The 18,742-nt window shown below is 38.6% G+C and overlaps 1 protein-coding gene across 2 annotated transcripts in view; it reads left to right on the top strand.

The window, feature by feature from the left end:
• Positions 1–18,742, top strand: part of LOC150103869 (ATP-binding cassette sub-family A member 2-like) — a 975,482-nt gene that overhangs the window by 14,113 nt on the left and 942,627 nt on the right. For both annotated transcript variants that reach the window (XM_090397162.1, XM_090397161.1), the window contains exon 2: positions 15,600–15,757. In XM_090397162.1, the coding sequence (XP_090253288.1) occupies positions 15,600–15,757 (158 nt within the window). The remainder of the gene's footprint in view (positions 1–15,599; positions 15,758–18,742) is intronic.

The following is an 18,742-nucleotide window of genomic DNA, read 5'->3' as shown; positions in this document are numbered from 1 at the left end:
TGGTATGAGCTGAGTTTGTGACATCTGAACATTTGAGACAAGGATGTGTTTTTGATTTACCTTGATGCAGTGCTGGCATGTTGGCATATGTCATGTAGAACTATGGAAACTGAAATTGGAAACAGTATTATTCATTCACTATTGTTTGCTGACAATCAAGCAATAGTTGCTCAAGATCAGGATGGCATTGACTTTATGATGAGGAAAGTGGTCGATGTTTACAGAATGGGCTAAAAGTAAATTTTACCAAGACAAAATATTTGTTTTGGTAAAATTTGGTGATGCATATTTGGTGATTGGTAGAGAAGGCAGAGACTCAGATCTTCTAGTTGATAAAGGCAAGGCAATAGATCATTTCAGATACTTAGGATTTAGTATTCATGTCAGCCTTGTCCATAATGCTATTAAGAAACTGAATGGTATACTGCGAAGTTGAGACATTCAGCAAGAAACCAAGATAGTAGAGATAATAGAGTGTTTTGGTGTATGGAGAAGGATGAACATTGAATGTGAAGCAGAAGAGTCATATTAGTTTTTGAGATGGATGACTTACAGTGAAATATGTGTATATCCAGTGCTTTTTTTTTGGAAAAAAAGGTGCTGGTACTCACCATGAAGATGTTATTACAGCAACTTCCACACTTCTAACATATCCTCTGATATACCCTCGTTGTCTCGCTTTGTGGGTTGCACTCTCCTTATGATCATAAATCTTTTTTCTTAATGACATTAACTGTTGTTTGCGAGATTCTCCAAAACGACTGATTTTACCATTTGACCACTCTGCTGAAATTTTTGTTCCCATGTGTTTATTGACGACAAGACTTCCGACATCACAACATGCTTTGCAGCCCAACATTTTATTCTTGACATACAACCACTTGTTTCTCTCGCAGAAGTCATTTTCCTGCAAAAATGTCCAAGATTCGGGCCAATCATTATCAGAAGCTACTTCCTTTTGACCACGTGGATCTTCGTGTTGGTTTCGTGATCCTCTTCACCAAGTGTATTTTCAGTGCCAGTTTTCTGTTTTATAGGATCACAAGTAGATTCAACAATTTCTGCTTCTTCAGCCTTACTTTTTTTCTCATTGGCATAAAGTAACTACTTATTTTACTCATTTTGAACAATGATTGCACTGATTTAACTTAGATTAATTCAAAACTCACGTGAACACCTGCCTGTTGCAGGGTGAATATAGAATTGATAAACCGATATTGGAAGCAATCAAAAGTGAACACAACTTCCTGTTTCCGGTTACATACCAACCTATGAAACAGGAAAGCAGTGTATCAACTTATGAATAATCAAAACTGAAAATTCAATTTGTGAACACAGTACCACCTACCGGAATATTTATAATACATTTTGCTGTCAATAAATCACAAATTTTTAAAAACTTAAGAAAAAAAGGTGCCAGTACTCGCACCGTTGCGTATCGCCAGAAAAAAAAGCACTGTGTATATTTCACCTTCAAAGAGTTTGGAGTGAGACAAACATGGAGAAATTGAATTTGCAAGAAAGTGGGATGGGCCACTTGGAACATTGATCTTTGTGGTGATATGGATATGTTCAATGGATGGCTCAAGAAAGTGATGAATTGGTCACTACCAGGAAGACAAAAGAGAGGATGGCCTTGACTTTCATGGAGCTGAGGAGTTATAGTGGCAATGTGAGGCAGAGGGTTGCAAGAAGTTCCTGGAATGACAATTCACAGTGGAGAAGCTACAAAGCAAGTGCTGACCAGTGGAAATGCCTTTAAAAGTAAGTAAAATCATCACTTTGCAATGAAGAGTAGAGGTTTATTAAGGGAAGGTCATGTTTGAGCAACTTGCTTATGTTGCTCAATCATGTCAAAAGCTAAAGCTTTTGACATGATTTAGCATGGAAAGCTGTTGCATAAGTTGGAGGATATGGGATTGAATTATAAATTACTAGTTTCAGTAAGAGGATGGCTGATTGACAGACATCAAAAACTGATGTATGGCAGATATGAGTCTACAAGATTTAAGGTGACCAGTGGTGTACCCTAGAGATTAATCCTTGGACTCAATCTTTACATTTATGATATTGGGAAGGATTTATTATTATTCTTATTAACACCAGACCTCCATGTAGTCAAAGACTTGGGAGGCATATGCAAAGCCCATCAAGCCATGCTTTAGTTGCGTTCAGTGTATCTGAATTCATCATAATGTCAGCCAGTGCATTTCACTTGTCAACCATTCTATATGCAAAGAACCTGCAAAGAACTCCTTATACAGCTTCCAGGGATGTTCCTTTGTTCTACCCCTCCTCCCCTTCTATGAAAAATTTCTTCTATATTAACCTGGTAACAACCCTTTGCCAACTTAAATGTCTCAATCATATCCTCTCTCTCTCCCTCCCTCCATTCACAAGGCTTTGACAAACTGCATTCCATCAAATAGCCATGCTTTAGATGCGTTCAGTGTATCTGAATTCATCATAATATCAGCCAGTGCATTTCACTTGTCAACCACTCTATATGCAAAGAACCTGCAAAGAACTTCTTTATACAGCTTCCAGGGATGTTCCTTTGTTCTAACCCCTCTCCCCCATTCTATGAAAAATTTCTTCTATATTAACCTGGTAACAACCCTTTACCAACTTAAATGTCTCGATCATATCCCCTCTCTCTCTCTCTCTCTCCCTGCCTCCATTCACGAGGCTTTGACAAACTGCATTCCATCAATATGTTTCCATATCCCAAGAACAGCTATCAGCTTAGACAGCTTTCTCCAGTATATCCTCACTACCATGAAAACTAGGACAAGGACTGATCAAGGTCATATAGAATGGAATCATCACTTCTTTATTTCTGCCAGTGAAGGTATTCTTTATTATTGCCATACTCTGATGTGATGTCTTCACAACTTGTGCAATGTGTCCTCTGAACTTAAGATCCTTATCCACCACCACGCCAAGGTCTTGTATCTCCTCTGCTGACTCCAAAATTTTCCCACCAAGCATATACTTTACATCCCATTCTTGCCTGCCAAATTTCAGAAGCTTACACTTTGTAGCATTGAATCGAGAGTTCCATACCGTTGCCCACTCATACCATCTATTCAAGTCTTTATGTAAGGCCACTACATCTGCTTGATTTCTTATCACTTTCTCCATTTTTGTATCATCTGCAAACAATTGTATATCACCAATTAAACCTATCCCAATATCATTAATATACAAAATAACAATGGTCCTAAAATGTACCCCTGTGGCACACCACTGGTGACTTTCCTCTTCTGGGATGCTGCATTCCCATACACTTGCTTATACTTGTAGCCTCCGTAGCGCAATTGGAAGAACGACGGTACTTTGCACCCTTCAATTGGAAAAGGCCTAAGCTCGAGTCTCGTTATGACAGGAGGAATCTTTATATGGACTTTTTCAATCGAAGGTGAGTTATCCGATCTCATATGGAGGTAACAGGGTTTTTTCTCCTGGAAACTCTGGTTTTTCATCCTACATACAGACAAATCAGCCCTTCAGAACACATGCAAGTTATAGACAAAAAATACTAGCTGTGGTGGTGGTGGTGGGCAGTAGATGGCGCTGATGTAGATGATTGGTAGTAGAGGTTTGGTGTAGTGGTGGAGACGGAGAGTTGTCCTCCTTTGATGAGTCTTCGGACTCCTTGAGGTGTCACGAATAATAATAATACCTATCTGAGAGCCAGTTGTCCATCCTACTCACTAATCTATCATCCAATACCATCTGTTTCAGTTTAATATCCTACATACACAACCTCTCTTTAACAAAATTATGCTGACAAACACAAAGAATTTCAACCCAATTTTTTATCCTAACTCTCACCAACCTCCCCAATATCTTAACTGCAAGTCCAGATATACAGATTGGCCTATAATTTTTAGCCTTATCCTTATCACCACCTTTGTGAAGTGGAGCAATTATACTTTCTTTTTACTCTCACGTGACTTGTGTTATTGCAAGCCTTTTATTAAACAGGTATGCCAAGGCTAATGCCAAATTCTTTGAACACTCTCTTAAGACACATGGTGATATGTCAAGTCCTATTACCTTTATTGACATCAAACTTACTTAATTCCTCATATACAAGGTGTGGCTATTAAATAATGAGACAAGGTGCTTTGTGAATTATGTACTTATAGCAGTGGGATGTGCTTGCATGTGAATGACCTTGAAGGTTCTAGAAGCAGTTGAGATAAGCATTGTTTGCTGTCACTCATAGTTAGTCTGTAGGCAGTTATAAAAGAAACACGTGTGAAATCGCTTTGCCAGAATAATGTCTAACGTTAAACTTGAGCAGCACATTAATCTCAAATTCCTTGTGAAATTGAAGAAATCGTCGGCCTAGTGTTTGAAACTGTTGCAGGAAGTGTACGGTGATAATATAATGTCACGTGCGCAAATGTTTGAATGGCACAAATGCTTTGCTGACGGTCGAGAAAACATTGAAGATGATGAATGACCGAGTTGCCCTGTCACGACAACAACTGAACAAAACATTATGAAAATGAATGAAATTGTCTGCAATGATCACCGATTAAGCATTTGGATACAAGCACATTGATAAAGAGACTGTCCAACAAATTTTGCATGAGCAATTGAACCAGTCGAGAAAACATTGAAGATGATGAATGACCGGGTCGCCCTGTCACGGCAACAACTGAACAAAACATTATGAAAATGAATGAAATTGTCTGCAATAATTGCCGATTAAGCATTCGGATGATAGCAGACAAGCACATTGATAAGGAGACTGTCCAACAAATTTTACATGAGCAATTGAACATGAACAAAGTTTGCATCAAAATGATTCCCAAAAACTTGTCAGGAGCAGAAAGACGTCCAGAAACAAATTTGCACTGACATCATAGAATGGCTGTCAGCAGAGCTGGACTTGGACTTGCAGGAGAAGATCATCACATGTGATAAGATGTCGATTTTCCAGTACGATCCGGAAACAAAGAGACAATCTATGTACTGGAAAACTCCGATGTCACCGAGAATGAAAAAAGCTAGAATGAGCAAGTTAAAACTGAAGGCAATGGGATCGTTTTTTTTTTTTAATTATTATTTATATCAGTGGCATGGTAATGGTTGAATGGGTTCCAGAGGGTCAGACAGTTAACCACCATTATTACCTTGAGGTTCTGGCTGAGCTAAGAGAATGAATGAGGAAGAAGAGACCCGATCTGTGGGAGAACAATGCTTGTATTCTCCATCAGGACAATGCTCTAGCTCACAGTGCACTGTCTGTAAAGCAGTATCTAGCTGATAATAAGATCCCAGTGTTGGACCATCCACCTTACTCGTTGGACTTAGCTTCACGTGACTTTTTCCTTTTTTTAAAGTTGAAATCTGCATTGAAGGGCACCCATTTTCAGTCAGTGGATGAAGTAAAGGAGAAAATGGCAGTGCTACCGAAGCAGATAGCACCTGATGACTTGCAGCACTGCTTCCAACAATGGAAAATTTGTATGCAACAGTGTATAGATAGAGGAGGGGAGTATGTTGAAGGGGATAACAATTAAGTTGTACAATTATAATAAAACCAGTCTTTGCAACCAGTCTTTTGCAACCAGTCTCGTTATTTAATAGCCACACTTCATATTTCCTCCTTTCCCCAAAGTAAGCCATCTCTCTTGTTTCCTCTAAACTCTAGCTTGTTATGATTCCACACTGATGAATATGGAATATCCTGACAAATGGTTCATGGAATACCTGAATGATTATAGTTTTACTATAATCATTCTTCTTTCTACTTGTCACATATCAAAAGAATTATAGATGGTTTTCTTGGCCTGATTTGCTAATTTCTGCTTGTACTGAAATTTTTCTGTCCTTACCAATCAAGTTGCTCTCTTGGCCTGTTCTTAATACCATTATTCATCTTGTGCTGCACCCAAAGTGCCTCTTTCTTCCTTATTTCATGCTCAATTCCTTCATTCATTCATTCATTCATTTGACACCTACCTTATTCAGCATTCTGACCTTTGAAATTGTTAAATCCTGAATGTAAGAGAATTTATTCTAAATTATTTCATTCAGATCTAACAAATAAAATTCCAGGAGCAATATTTGTACATTAGTAAAATTAAAGTTGATTATGAATTATCGATAAGGTTCATAACTTAAATATTTTACTTATGCCTTGTACTGTTATTAGTTCTTGTGAAGTTATCAGAACTTGAAAATATGTAAGGATTATATTAGTTTGTGAATGTCTGAGTCATAGCACTAGTGAGCTAAAAGGATTAGGAATGAAGGCCTGAGGCAGTCACGTACATAAGGACTGAATTGCGTGCGGAAGTTACCTGTAAACTCGCTACGAGGAGTGACGGCACTGGGTGCAAGAAAATTTAGGTGCCGACAGAAAGAATGTCACGTAAGAGGGAGAACATCGTGACAAAGATATATAGAGTGGGCAACAGGAACTTGAGGCTTTTTTCTCCCTTTTTTCTCGTTGTGCTGGTCATCTAGTTCTGGAGTTCCCGAGGACGGTGATAGGAGTATGATCGAAGCAGACGATGTCGGTAGGCAGCCCGGCGGTCAAGCGGAAATCCATTTCGAGTACAGACCTCGACTCTGTGGAGAATGCAGCGTAAACCGAGAAGTTATGCGGGACCACTTGATCCGATTGCAGCCGACCAGATTTGCCTGCACCGAAGGAACCGAGTCGTGACAGAACCCGCAAGTCCATTTTATTAGGAAGAGTTATGCAGATGTAGAATCAGCGAGACCCAGACATCCTACGGATGATCAAGGAAGAAGCCAAAGAATTCCAGAATCCCCAGTAAAGTAATATTTTATTCAATTTACTTGTGTACTGAGAGGAGTAATAGGGGTCTGAGAAAAGAACTGTTTAGTTACTAGATTTACAGTGCGCAATAGGACTTTAAAAAACCAGAATCTTAACGGGGAACCGTAAAGTCGTAGGATTGAGAATTGTAAGGAATTGTGTTAAATGAATTATAGCATGTTTGGTTTGTTAGTTCCTAGTTCTGAGAGTTGTTGAATAATTAGCTGGAAATGTTAAGCAATTAGAAGGAGTTTAAACTTAACTTTATAGGAAATATAGAATTGTAATGAGATGTAATTTGTTAACTAACATTAGCTGTATGATAGCTTTAGTTTTTAACCTCATAATTGTTATTTGTATCTTACTTAGTTCAATCACTAAATCCATTTTTGTCAATCAAATAGCCTGCCTGATCTTGGGCTCAATGAAAATTTGAATCTGTGCGGAATTAACATAATTAAGATAGCCATGACTGCAGAAAAATTTAAGGTTTGCATGACATTAAAGTTTAGAACAGAAAATATAGATTTAAGGAATTTTGTAATCACCATTATCCTGCTTATCCCATATATCTCCTTACTTTCAACTCTCCCACTCGCATCTCAATTTTATTCCTATGCTGATCATCCCCATACATATGTTCACTGCTACTTCTAACATCCACCCTCCTCCCTATGCCCATCTATGTGTATCCACCTGGGGTCCCCATGTTTCCCTGTTCCTCTTATGTTGCTGTTCTGTCTTCATTTTTCATACTAATACCATTTCTGTTGTTGAGCATTTCAGTCTCTTCTGTTCTTTTCTTCTGATTATTCACTTCACCTCTTACTTCTGATTCCTTGCTATACATTGCACTTCCATCTGACAACAGTTTCTCCATTTCTTTCACTCCAAAGCCATTCAAATGAAATTTGTCATTTCTGTATAATTCCTTTCATCCCTCAAATGCATGCCACACATCCACAAATTGCACTCAATTCTCCTCACACAGCTCTGCCAGCTTATCATCATGATTCTCATCCTGTCTTAACTCCTTATTATCATACTGTGGCAACACACTGACAACCCTTTCCATTATGCTGTTATCTTTTGCTCTCCTCAATAACCTCTTGATATCTGTCCTTACATTCTTCTTATGTCCAACTACATTATTTATTTCCACAACCACCACCACTAACTCTCTTACTCATTTATTTATTGTGTCCAAAGCATTAATTATCTTCCTCGTTCTCCCTCGTAAATCTGGTATAATGCTGAAGATATACCAACAGATGTCGCATAACACCAAATGAAAATTCATGTACTTTGGTGTTATGAGACATCTGTTGATATATTTTCAGCATTATACTAGAAGAAAATGACCAGGCTAGGGATCTTGGCATTTTAGTAGATAGGAAGTTGAAGTTCAGATGTGATATAGCAAAAATTGTAAATGTAAATCACAGGATAATTGCAACATTGAAACGATCATGTAAGAATAAGGAAGTCATTTTGTGTCTTTACAAGGCTTTAATATAACTGGTCACAATACGCCTCATCTGGCATACTGTGCACAGATCTGGTGTCGGGGTTTCCAAGGCAATACAGATACAGTGCAGAGGATGCTAAAGTGAGCAAATGGTATTAGGACAATAGAATGTAGATTATGAGGAGAGTTAAGAATTTCTGGGCTGCAGATGCTAGCAGACAGGAGAAAGAGTGTATATGATAGAGACCTACAAAACCTTTGAAAGGATCAATACACTCATTATACAACAGATGAAATTTTTCATTTTATGGTGAGTGTTTTGAGGAAGGACATCCATGGAAGTTGAGAATGAATACAGTCAAGAAGGGGATAAGAGCTAGATTTTACTCTCATAGAGCAGTGTGCAACTGGAATGACTTACTTTTGGAGGTTGTAATTGCAAATAGTAGCATGAATGAATTTAAGAGAATGTATGACAAGAGGTGCAAGTGATATATCTGACCTCCATGGATTCAAAAAACTCATCATAGGAGTTCTGTACTCTCTTTTTCATGCCAATCATGCCAAAAGATCACTTTTTGCACTCACCACACTTTTAGGCAGTGCATTTTACTCATTTCACTCTCCATGCAAAGAACCTGCTTCTCACTCTCCTGTTCAGACCCTTCTTATACAGCTTCCACTGTTGGCCTATAGTTCTGCACTTGTCACCCTCTACTCTATTATTATTATTATTCAGGACTCCATGGAGTCAAAAGACTCACTCATCGTGGAAGGTCCTTCCTAAGAAACACAGTCTATCAAGACTCATCGATGGGAGGTCCCCCCCCCCCCCCCCAAGAAACACAAAGTCTATCATACCACTCCTTAAACTCATTGACCATTCTCGCTCTCACCACTCCATCAGGCAATGCATTCCATGGTTCAATCACCCTCCATGCAAAGAAACTACTCCTCACCCTCTTGCTCACAGTTTCCTTTCGTAACTTCCAGGGATGGCCTCTTGTCATCACTCCTTCCCACTGTTCAACCAAGCGAAAGAACTCCCCAGTGTCAACCCTGTAACCACCTCTCAACATTTTAAAAGTCTCAATTAATTCACCTCTCCTTCTCTCCACCAAACTCTGCAGTCCACATTCCCTCAGCCGATCCTCATAATTATCATTGTACAGTCCTGAAACCATCTTTGTTATCCGCCTTTGTACCCTTTCCACATTTATCCCCTTCAAATCCTGGGGACCAAATCTGAGAACAATAGTCCAAGTGTGGTCTGATCAGGGTCTTATACAATGGAATGATAACTGTTTTATCTCTGCAGGTCTACGTCCTTCTCATTATTGCAGCAATTCTCTGTGTTACCTTCACCACCTTTGCAATATGTCCCCTAAATTTCAGGTTTCTATCAATCATCAACGCCAGATCTCTTGTCTCCCCTACTTCTTCCAGTATAACTCCTCCCATAGAGTATGCAATGTCCCATCGATGTTTCCCAAACCTCAAGACCTTACATTTTGCTGCATTAAACTGAACCCCTCCCCCCATTCATTTGACCATCTATCTAGCTTATTCAAATCCTCTTGCAGGGCTGTCACATCTACACTATTACTAATAATCCTTCCCAGCTTCGCATCATCTACAAACAACTGAATATCCCCTTGCAATCCACTGACAGTGTCATTGATATAAATGTTGAGCAGTATAGGTCCCAGTACTGAGCCCTGTGGGACCCCACTTGTAACCCTCTGCTTCCTTGAAACTACCCCACCATACACAACTCTCTGATACCTATCGGACAGCCAATCCTGAATCCAGTTGACCAATCTGACATCCAGACCCATGTGCTGCAACTTAAATATCAGCTTATCATGTGGCACCATGTCAAATGCCTTCGCTAAGTCTAAGAAAATGGCAGTATATGCCGTTCCCTCATCTAATGCTCTTGTACCTTTATCGTAAAAGGCAAGCATATTGCTAAAATAAGAGTGCCCCCCTTCACAAATCCATGTTGACTCTCACAGATAACATTACCCTCATCTGCCCAATGCTGTATATGGTCCCTCCCTACTTTCTCCAAGATCTTACTAACTACTGCTGACACGCAAGCTGGCCTATAATTAGACACTTCCAGTCTGCTACCGCCCTTATGCAATGGCATTATCTTACCTTCCTTTAATTCCATGGGCACCTTTCCTGCAGCCAGACTTTCATTGAAAAGCCAGGTCAAAGGCACTGTCAGTTCCCTAGCACATTCTCTCAAAACTCGTGGTGAAATACCATCCAGTCCTACAGCTTTACTGACATCCAGAGTACTCAATATTTGAAACACACTCTCCTCCTGTACCTCTAAACCTCGAACCTGCCCTATCCCTCTAGCATTAAAACTGAGTCCTCCAAGATGAAATGCTCCAATAAAGTGTTCATCGAACAATTCCACCATGTCCTCTTCATCAGTCACTCTATTCCCATTTTTATCCCACAATATCATTCTTCCACAGTCATTTCTCCTCCTACTGGCCTCATATCTAAAAAATTCCCTAGGGTTTTTTGGATCTTAGGGCCAATCTCCTCTCATATTCCAGTTTCATCTTCCTTACCATATTAGTCAATCTTCTGGCCTGTGTCTTATACTCTTCATACATCTTTTCTTCACCTGGCTCCTTATATCTCTTCCATAGCCTCTTTTTCGCATGCAATTCCTGTTTAATATTGTTTGTCATCCACTTTACTTCAAATTGTGTCCTCTTGTTCACTCATGATATACAACTTGCCATTGCTGCTAACAAATATTCTTTCATAATTTCCCACGCAATAATGATATCCCGGCTTTCCAATTCCTCCCTCCATGAAACTTCCCCAAGTTGACATCTTAGACTATTATAATCACCTGCCTTATAATTCCACATACGTTCCCATCTCTTTGATTCTCCTGCATGTCTGTTCATCTTCCAAGTCAAAACCACATGGTCACTCTCTCCAACTGGTGGGAGAGATGTTGTCTCAGTTATTATCAACTCTTCTGATGCTGTGACCAAATCCAAAACTCTTGAACTTCTTGTTCCCTCTATTACATGTTGCCTAAGACATTTGTCCCTCAAGAATTCTAGAAATTCCATTCCCTTATTGCTATATGCATTTTTTTCTCCCCAATTTTTACTACTGTAGTTAAAATCTCCCATAACAATCATTCTTCTTGCACTTGCCAAACTCAACTGTCTAAACTGCCACCCTCTGTAGCAACACCCCACTAAATATCCTGTCTTGCCCACCTCTACCTTACACCATATGCTTTCAAAATCATTAGTGCCACTGCCTTCCAAAGTCTCCACTCTTAGAGGGCATAGGTCGTCACTTATCATAAGCAGTACTCCACCACCACGTTTTACCTTCCTATCCTGCCGAAAAATGCTGTACCCAGCGACTTCTATTCCTGTTATTATAGCCTCTTCTGTCAACCACGTCTCAGTGATCCCAATAATTTTTGGCCAGGCTGATGCTATCTGCGCCACCAATTCTTCTCCCTTATTCTGGATACTCCTGGCATTAGTATAAAGCATATAAATGCCGTTGTTTCTATACCCAACATTATCCCCTCTAGACTCCATTGTTAGCTGATGTCGTCCCCCTTCTCCCAAGTTCCCATTCCCACAAGAGGCCACCCCTGCTACCATCCTCCCTGGGACACACTGACTTGTTCAGAACAGCAATCGCTCCAGATGCCTACGTCCTTCCTCATTCAAATGTAAGCAGTCTCTCGCATACAATTCCTCTCTTTCCTCAAACGCACTCCAAGCATCCACATTTTCCAGTCCTCTCTTGTCACACATTCTAGCTATTATGTCATTTTCAATATTACTCCTCTTCTGCTCAGCTCGTCATTATCATACCTAGGCAACACACACACACTATCTTTCCTCTCTGTGTCTTCTTTCATACCACTTCAAGCAAGAATCTCATATTTCTCGCTGTCCTATTTACGTCACCACTCAAGTCATTTGTTCCCACCATCACAATCATCTCATCCACCCTTTCACCTCTCTTAACTGCCAAAGCCACCCTTTCTATTGTTCGTCCTGGTAAACACTCCTCACGCATCCTATCTTAAACACCACGGATCATTGAGTCCTCATACATTATACCTCTTACCATTCCCTCTCTCCTACTGTTTCCATTCTCTCTTCTTCTAGCATTCCCATACCTCTCTCTCTCTCTCTCATTCCATCTCTCCTACTATTTCCATTCTCTCCATTTTCATTTCCACATCCAATTCCATTCTCTTCTCTCTCCTATCATTCCCAAAACTCTCTCTCTCCCCTACTCCAGTTTGCCTTGCATTTATCTCTTCCATTCTCCTAATCTTATCTTTCATTCTACCTCCCTCTTTCAACTCCTCTATCTCCCTCTGCAGGTCACTCTTAATCGAAATTCACTCTCCTAAACTTTCACAGTCACTCATGCCTTCTACACTATCAACTATTATTTTCTCATTCATATTTTTTTCTTCATTCTCTCCTATCACGCTACTCATCTTCCGGTATTCATTTCCCATTCCTGGAGCAACAAGTTCGGTTATTGAGATATCTACTGGATTTATTTCCTCCCACTGCCTGCACTTTACGCACACACGCGCCCCCCTCTCTCACAAGCCAGCTATCCAATTCCTGAGACGCATACATGCTGCAAGTACTGCATGCCACAAACTCCCTTTTTATATTGCTTATAATAGAGTTCTTAAATGGCAGAGGACTTGGCAACATGCCATTTGCAACTGCAGCTGAATCCGCCAGCATTCGTTACTTCCGAGGGACTGCTAGCGTAATCGTTAGTTATTCAAAATAGTGTCACTAATTAATATCTTCACTTTAATCTGGTAACAACCCCTCACCAACTTATGTCTCAATTATATTCTCTCTTCTTCTATTCACTCTTCTTCTATTCACAAGACTCTGTAAATTGTTTTCCCTCAGTCTTTCTCTCCTCGTATCTGACATTCCATAGACCTAATATTAACTTAGGAAACATTCTCTTGATCTTCTTCAATACATCCTTGTCCTTCTGAGAACTGCGACCAGCTCTGTACACAGTAGTCCATATGTGACCTGATCAAAGCCTTATACAAGGGAACCTTTGCTTGTGGATGTCAGTATTCTCCTCATTATCGCTATAATCCATTGAGATGTTCTTACAATTTTAGAAATGTGACCCATAAACTTCAAATTTCTGTCCACCATCACTCCCAAATTTTTTATCTCCTCTAATAAAATTTCTCCATTAAATGTATATTCTGTATGTGAATCTTGCCTATCAAATTTCAAGACCTTGCACTTTGCAACATTAAATGGGTAGCTCCACTCATCTTTCTAATCAGATCTTCCTCCTGCAAGACTACAACATCTGCTCTACTACTTCTCATAGCCCTTCCCAACTTTGCATCATCGGCAAACAACTGCACATCTCTAGTTAAATTGTTCCCAATGTCATAAAAGTATAAGTTACACAATAATGTTCTCAAAACAGATACTTGTGGCACTCCACTAGTGACCAACTTCTTTTGGGATACCACTCCTCCATATACAGCCTGCTAATACCTGTCTGACATTCAGTTAGTTATCCACCTTACTAGTCTGTTATCTAATCCCATCTGTTTCAGTTTAGCTACTAGCTTGTCATGTGGCTGCCTATCAAAGGCTTTTTGAAAAATCCAAGTACACCACCATATATATATCTTCTGTATTGAGTGAATCTGTCACCTTGTTGTAATACATAAGCAGATTGCTGAAACATGGCTCCCCCCCCCCCAAACCCATGCTGACCATCATAAATAATACTGCTATTATCAGCCCACTTCCGAATCCTAGTTCTCACCAACTTTTCTAAAACCTTAACAACAACCACAGACACACAGATTGGCCTATAATCTGTAGCCTTAGTTTTATCCTCCTTTGTGAATTTGAACAATTTTTTGCCCTTCCATTCCTTTGGGACTAATCCTGTTGCAAGACTCAAGTTCAGTGCTGTCCCATGGGTAAGAGGTACCTTTGTTCAAAGTTATATTTCAGTGCTCCCATAAAATAGAATTTGCAAATTAAAATTTCATTTTAATAAAATTTTAATTTTATTTGCAACATTAAATTTGCAATTTGAAATTTATTAATTTCAAGAAATTTTTATTTATTTATTATATAAATACAAGATGTGTACATAAAAAATAGAGCATCTCAAAATAATTTTTTTTTTTCAGTTATCACAATACAATTCAAACCTGCTTTGATGCACCACTCATAAAACTCATATACATCAAAGCAAAGTGGCTAATCAGTTGTTGAGTTTACTGTTCATTTTTTTATTGCCTTGTTGTTTATTTTAAGTTGTGCAATCTGTGTGGTAAAGTTTTACTTCATGAATAAGAGCATTGTATAAAAATATGCTGTTATTTATCATCTTGAAATGCTTCCCCCCCCTGATCAGGTGCCTTTGTGTGGGGCACAACCTGCACACCCACATAGGATGGCCCCGATCATGTTAAATAGTTGTGCCAAAGGTGCTGTTAATTCCATAGAGCAGTGTTTCCCAGTCTGTGGTCCGCGGACCCCCCAGGGGTCCGTGAGTAATTCAAAGGGGGTCCGCAGGATAGTTTATTTTCATTAAACTTTATCTTATTATGTTGCTCACACCTGTTATTCACACCTGGCCTAATTGATATGTTCATATTCTTCCGAATATCTCCATTTATAACAGTATTGTGTTGTCATAAATGATACATTTGCCTTTGTAAAATTGTAATTTATTACTTCATCTTTATGATATGTAAAATATAAAAAATTTCCATTTTGGATTTTATGGGGCCGCGGTGAATTAACATTCGCTACAGGGGGTCCGCGACATATTAACGTTCGCTAGGGGGGGGTCTGCGACATCAAAAAGGTTGGGAAACACTGCCATAGATCATTTCCTGAAGAAGCCTAGTGATATGCTGTCAAATTCTATTGCCTTATTAATATTAAGTTTACTTAATTCCTCATATACTTCCTGCTCATTCATCATCAGTCCATCCTCTGCCCTGCTCTTTACACTCCAGCTTTTCCTGAGGTTTTCATCATGATGATGAAATACACTGATAAACTGATCATTGAATCATTCAACTATATCCTTTGCATTGATTAACAATCTGCTAATATCATCAACCAGCATCATCTGTGGCCTCCTTCAGTGAGTTCTGACTCCTTGGATTATTTTAGTAATAATAATAATAATAAAGTGCTGTTTGTAAATTATAATAAATAAAAAGATGTCTTTTAAATTAATGGTTTTTCATTTTGTGTACAGTGTCACGCCATTTCTACAAAAATTAAATACCGTTTCGAAGAACTACAACTTTTTTCAACCAGGATTCAGTCCAAGTGATATGGATGAAATACCACAGATTTATAAATCAATTATTGAAGATCCTGTTGCTGTCCATGACTGTTTTAATAAAGCATCAAGTGAGCATTTTAGATTAAACAGATTAAAAAAATCATCATTCTTATCTTAAAGTTTTATCACTAATATTTTAAATTACCTGCGTAAGGATTATGTGGTATTTTAATAATTCATGCTGATAGTTACTGCATTTTAGATTAGTAAAAATTTAGTTTAACTGCTTGTTGAAAAATGTCAGCATTAAATTCAGCTTTATTATATGAAATTCACTTTATTATTGCAAAATCCTTATTAAAATTCTGAAATTGACTTATTGATAAGTATTGACAATATATATATATATATATATATATATATATTGGTTACTAATAAATAAATAATTGAAAACAATTGTCAAAATTCTAATAGGACAAAACTTTAAAGAAAAAATCAGTACTCATTTGTTTTCAACTGGTCTCAGAATATTTTCTTTTACTTAGTGTTCTTGTTTATTATTATTATTATTTTATCTATCACTCCCACACAATTAGGCCTGCAAAGCCTATAGCAGCTCAGTGTCATGTATGGGTAAGACTCAAGAGAAAAATAATCTGCAGATATTCTTTTTGAAGAGCTGGAGGTTGTGGTTTACTAAAAATATATGACATAATGCTGGATCTAATATCCACATGATTTTATAGCTGGATGTTGTAGTTTTTGGGGAATACTTCATGGGGTGGATGTTCCACATAATCAAGGTAGAAGGAATGAAAAATAATTAGTAATAGACAGTTCAGCAAAATTGACTCAACAGTTTATCTGTAAATGGATACTGAGCAACTGTTGTTCATGGTACTGTAGGTTTAGCAGAAATGGGTGACCTGATGGATGCCATTTCTACTGAATTGTGTTCATGGAAGTATTTGTAGAAGAGACACAGTGTGAAACCTGATAATCTCTGTAGGACAGTAGATGGAGAGAGTCTGCGATAAAGCATTTATCTGTTAGCCTAACTATCTTCTTCTGAACAGCATAAAGAATATTTAGAATGGTCTCAGGTGAACCACTAAAATGTGAAAATCTAGCTCTGGAATACTTCCAGAGTTGAGTGAATTTGTGATTTGTACAGATTTGGCTGGCAGATAAAAGCAATGTTTTGAGCGAAAAGGATGTCAAGTTTTTTTGAAGCCATGGATGCTATAGATAATGGACAGACCAATTTCTGAGAGGCCCTTCAATGATAAACCCTATGAAATGCAATGGAAATGTCGAGTACAACAGTACAAATTTCTCTAAGCCTTTTCATGGTATAAATGAAATGGATGATGTAGGTAAGAAGGTCTGCTATGGGTCTTTATTGGTGAAGTTCATATTGGTAGTCAGTGATTAATTGAACAATTTTCTCCATTACTCTCTCTCTGTCTCTCTCTATTTATTATTATTATTATTATTATTATTATTATTATTTTTAATTGACTGTATGTGAACTTACTTCCCAGTTATCTAACAGATAAGCTTAGGTATTGATGGTTATTCATGACTTATTTTTCACGGTATTAACAACACCACAAACACTTTTATCAACAAAGATGTTTTATTAACGCTTATATTTCACTGATTTTCAACTCAGCATCATCAGAGCACAACACACATGTAAACGCAACAGTGAGTGAGTGAAACAATATAATTGCAAAAGACAAAAGATCTAAAGTCCTATTTTTGGCAACCTCTAACGGGGGAAAAAAAAAAAAAAAACAGCAGTTATCCAGGAGTTTTTCTTAGGATAACCATCTCCCAAATTTTTGACAAATTAATGCAACCATATTTGTTAAGGTTGGGAGAATTCTTCAAAGCCATTGCTGACTCAAAAAATAATCTTTCAGATCTATAACGACTCCTAAATAGCACATTAGTTTTCCTCCATCTAATCCTGTGTGAAGGAGTGTCCAAAGCGTGGTCTGCCAGTCCCGACTTGCCATAGTAATAGTAGCAAATGCATCTTTCATGTTCTTCCAGGTGGATGTTCACTGATCTTCCTGTTTGACCATAATAGGCCAAGTCACAGTCACACGGAACTTCATACACTCCTGGGTGTGCTAAAGGGTTTAGTTTATCCTTAGGCGAGCGGATCAGAGTTGCCAGCTTGACATGAGGTTTGAAAGTGGTGTGAAGGCCATGTTTCAACAACACTTTGGCTATCTTTTCCGATGTACCTCTGATATAGGGAATAAAAATGGTCATGTTGTATTCTTGTGTTAGGGGAGGGCAGAGTAATGGGCCTATGTAGTATTTTATCTATTTTGTAGGGATAGTAGCTGTTGGCTAAGAACGTATGGCGCAGGTATTGGAGTTCAGTGGTCAGAGCTATGGACAAGACACTTTGGATGCTTTTGTCACCTACCTAAACAGCCAACACTCCAAAATTCACTTCACAGTAGAAAAAGAATCAAATAACTGTTTACCATTTCTTGACACATTAGTCACCTGCCTTTCAGATGGATCACTATCTTTTTCTATTTACAGAAAGCCTACACACACAGGAAGATACCTACATAAACAATCACATCATCATCAAGTCCAACAGTATGGCATTTTAAAAACACTTACACACAGAGCCAGAGCCATTTGTTCTAACGATACAGCTCTGACCACTGAACTCCAATACCTGCGCCATACGGTCTGAGCCAACGGCTACAATCCCTACAAAATAGATAAAATACTACATAGGCCCATTACTCTGTCCTCCCCTAATACACAAGAATACAACATGACCATTTCTATTCCCTATATCAGAGGTACATCGGAAAAGATAGCCAAAGTATTGTTGAAACATGGCCTTCGCACCACTTTCAAACCTCATGTCAAGCTGGCAACTCTGATCCGCTCGCCTAAGGATAAACTAAACCTCTTAGCACACCCAGGAGTGTATGAAGTTCCGTGTGACTGTGACTTGGCCTATTATGGGCAAACAGGAAGGTCAGTGAACATTTGCTTGGAAGAACATGAAAGATACATTTGCTACTATTACTATGGCAAGTCGGGACTGGCAGACCACGCTTTGGACACTC

This window comes from Typopeltis vanoorti, chromosome 8, assembly GCF_054136105.1.
Source record: "Typopeltis vanoorti isolate ZY-2024b chromosome 8, IOZ_Tvanoo_1.0, whole genome shotgun sequence".
NCBI lineage: Eukaryota > Metazoa > Arthropoda > Arachnida > Uropygi > Thelyphonidae > Typopeltis > Typopeltis vanoorti.
This window is presented reverse-complemented; position numbering and strand designations above follow the sequence as displayed.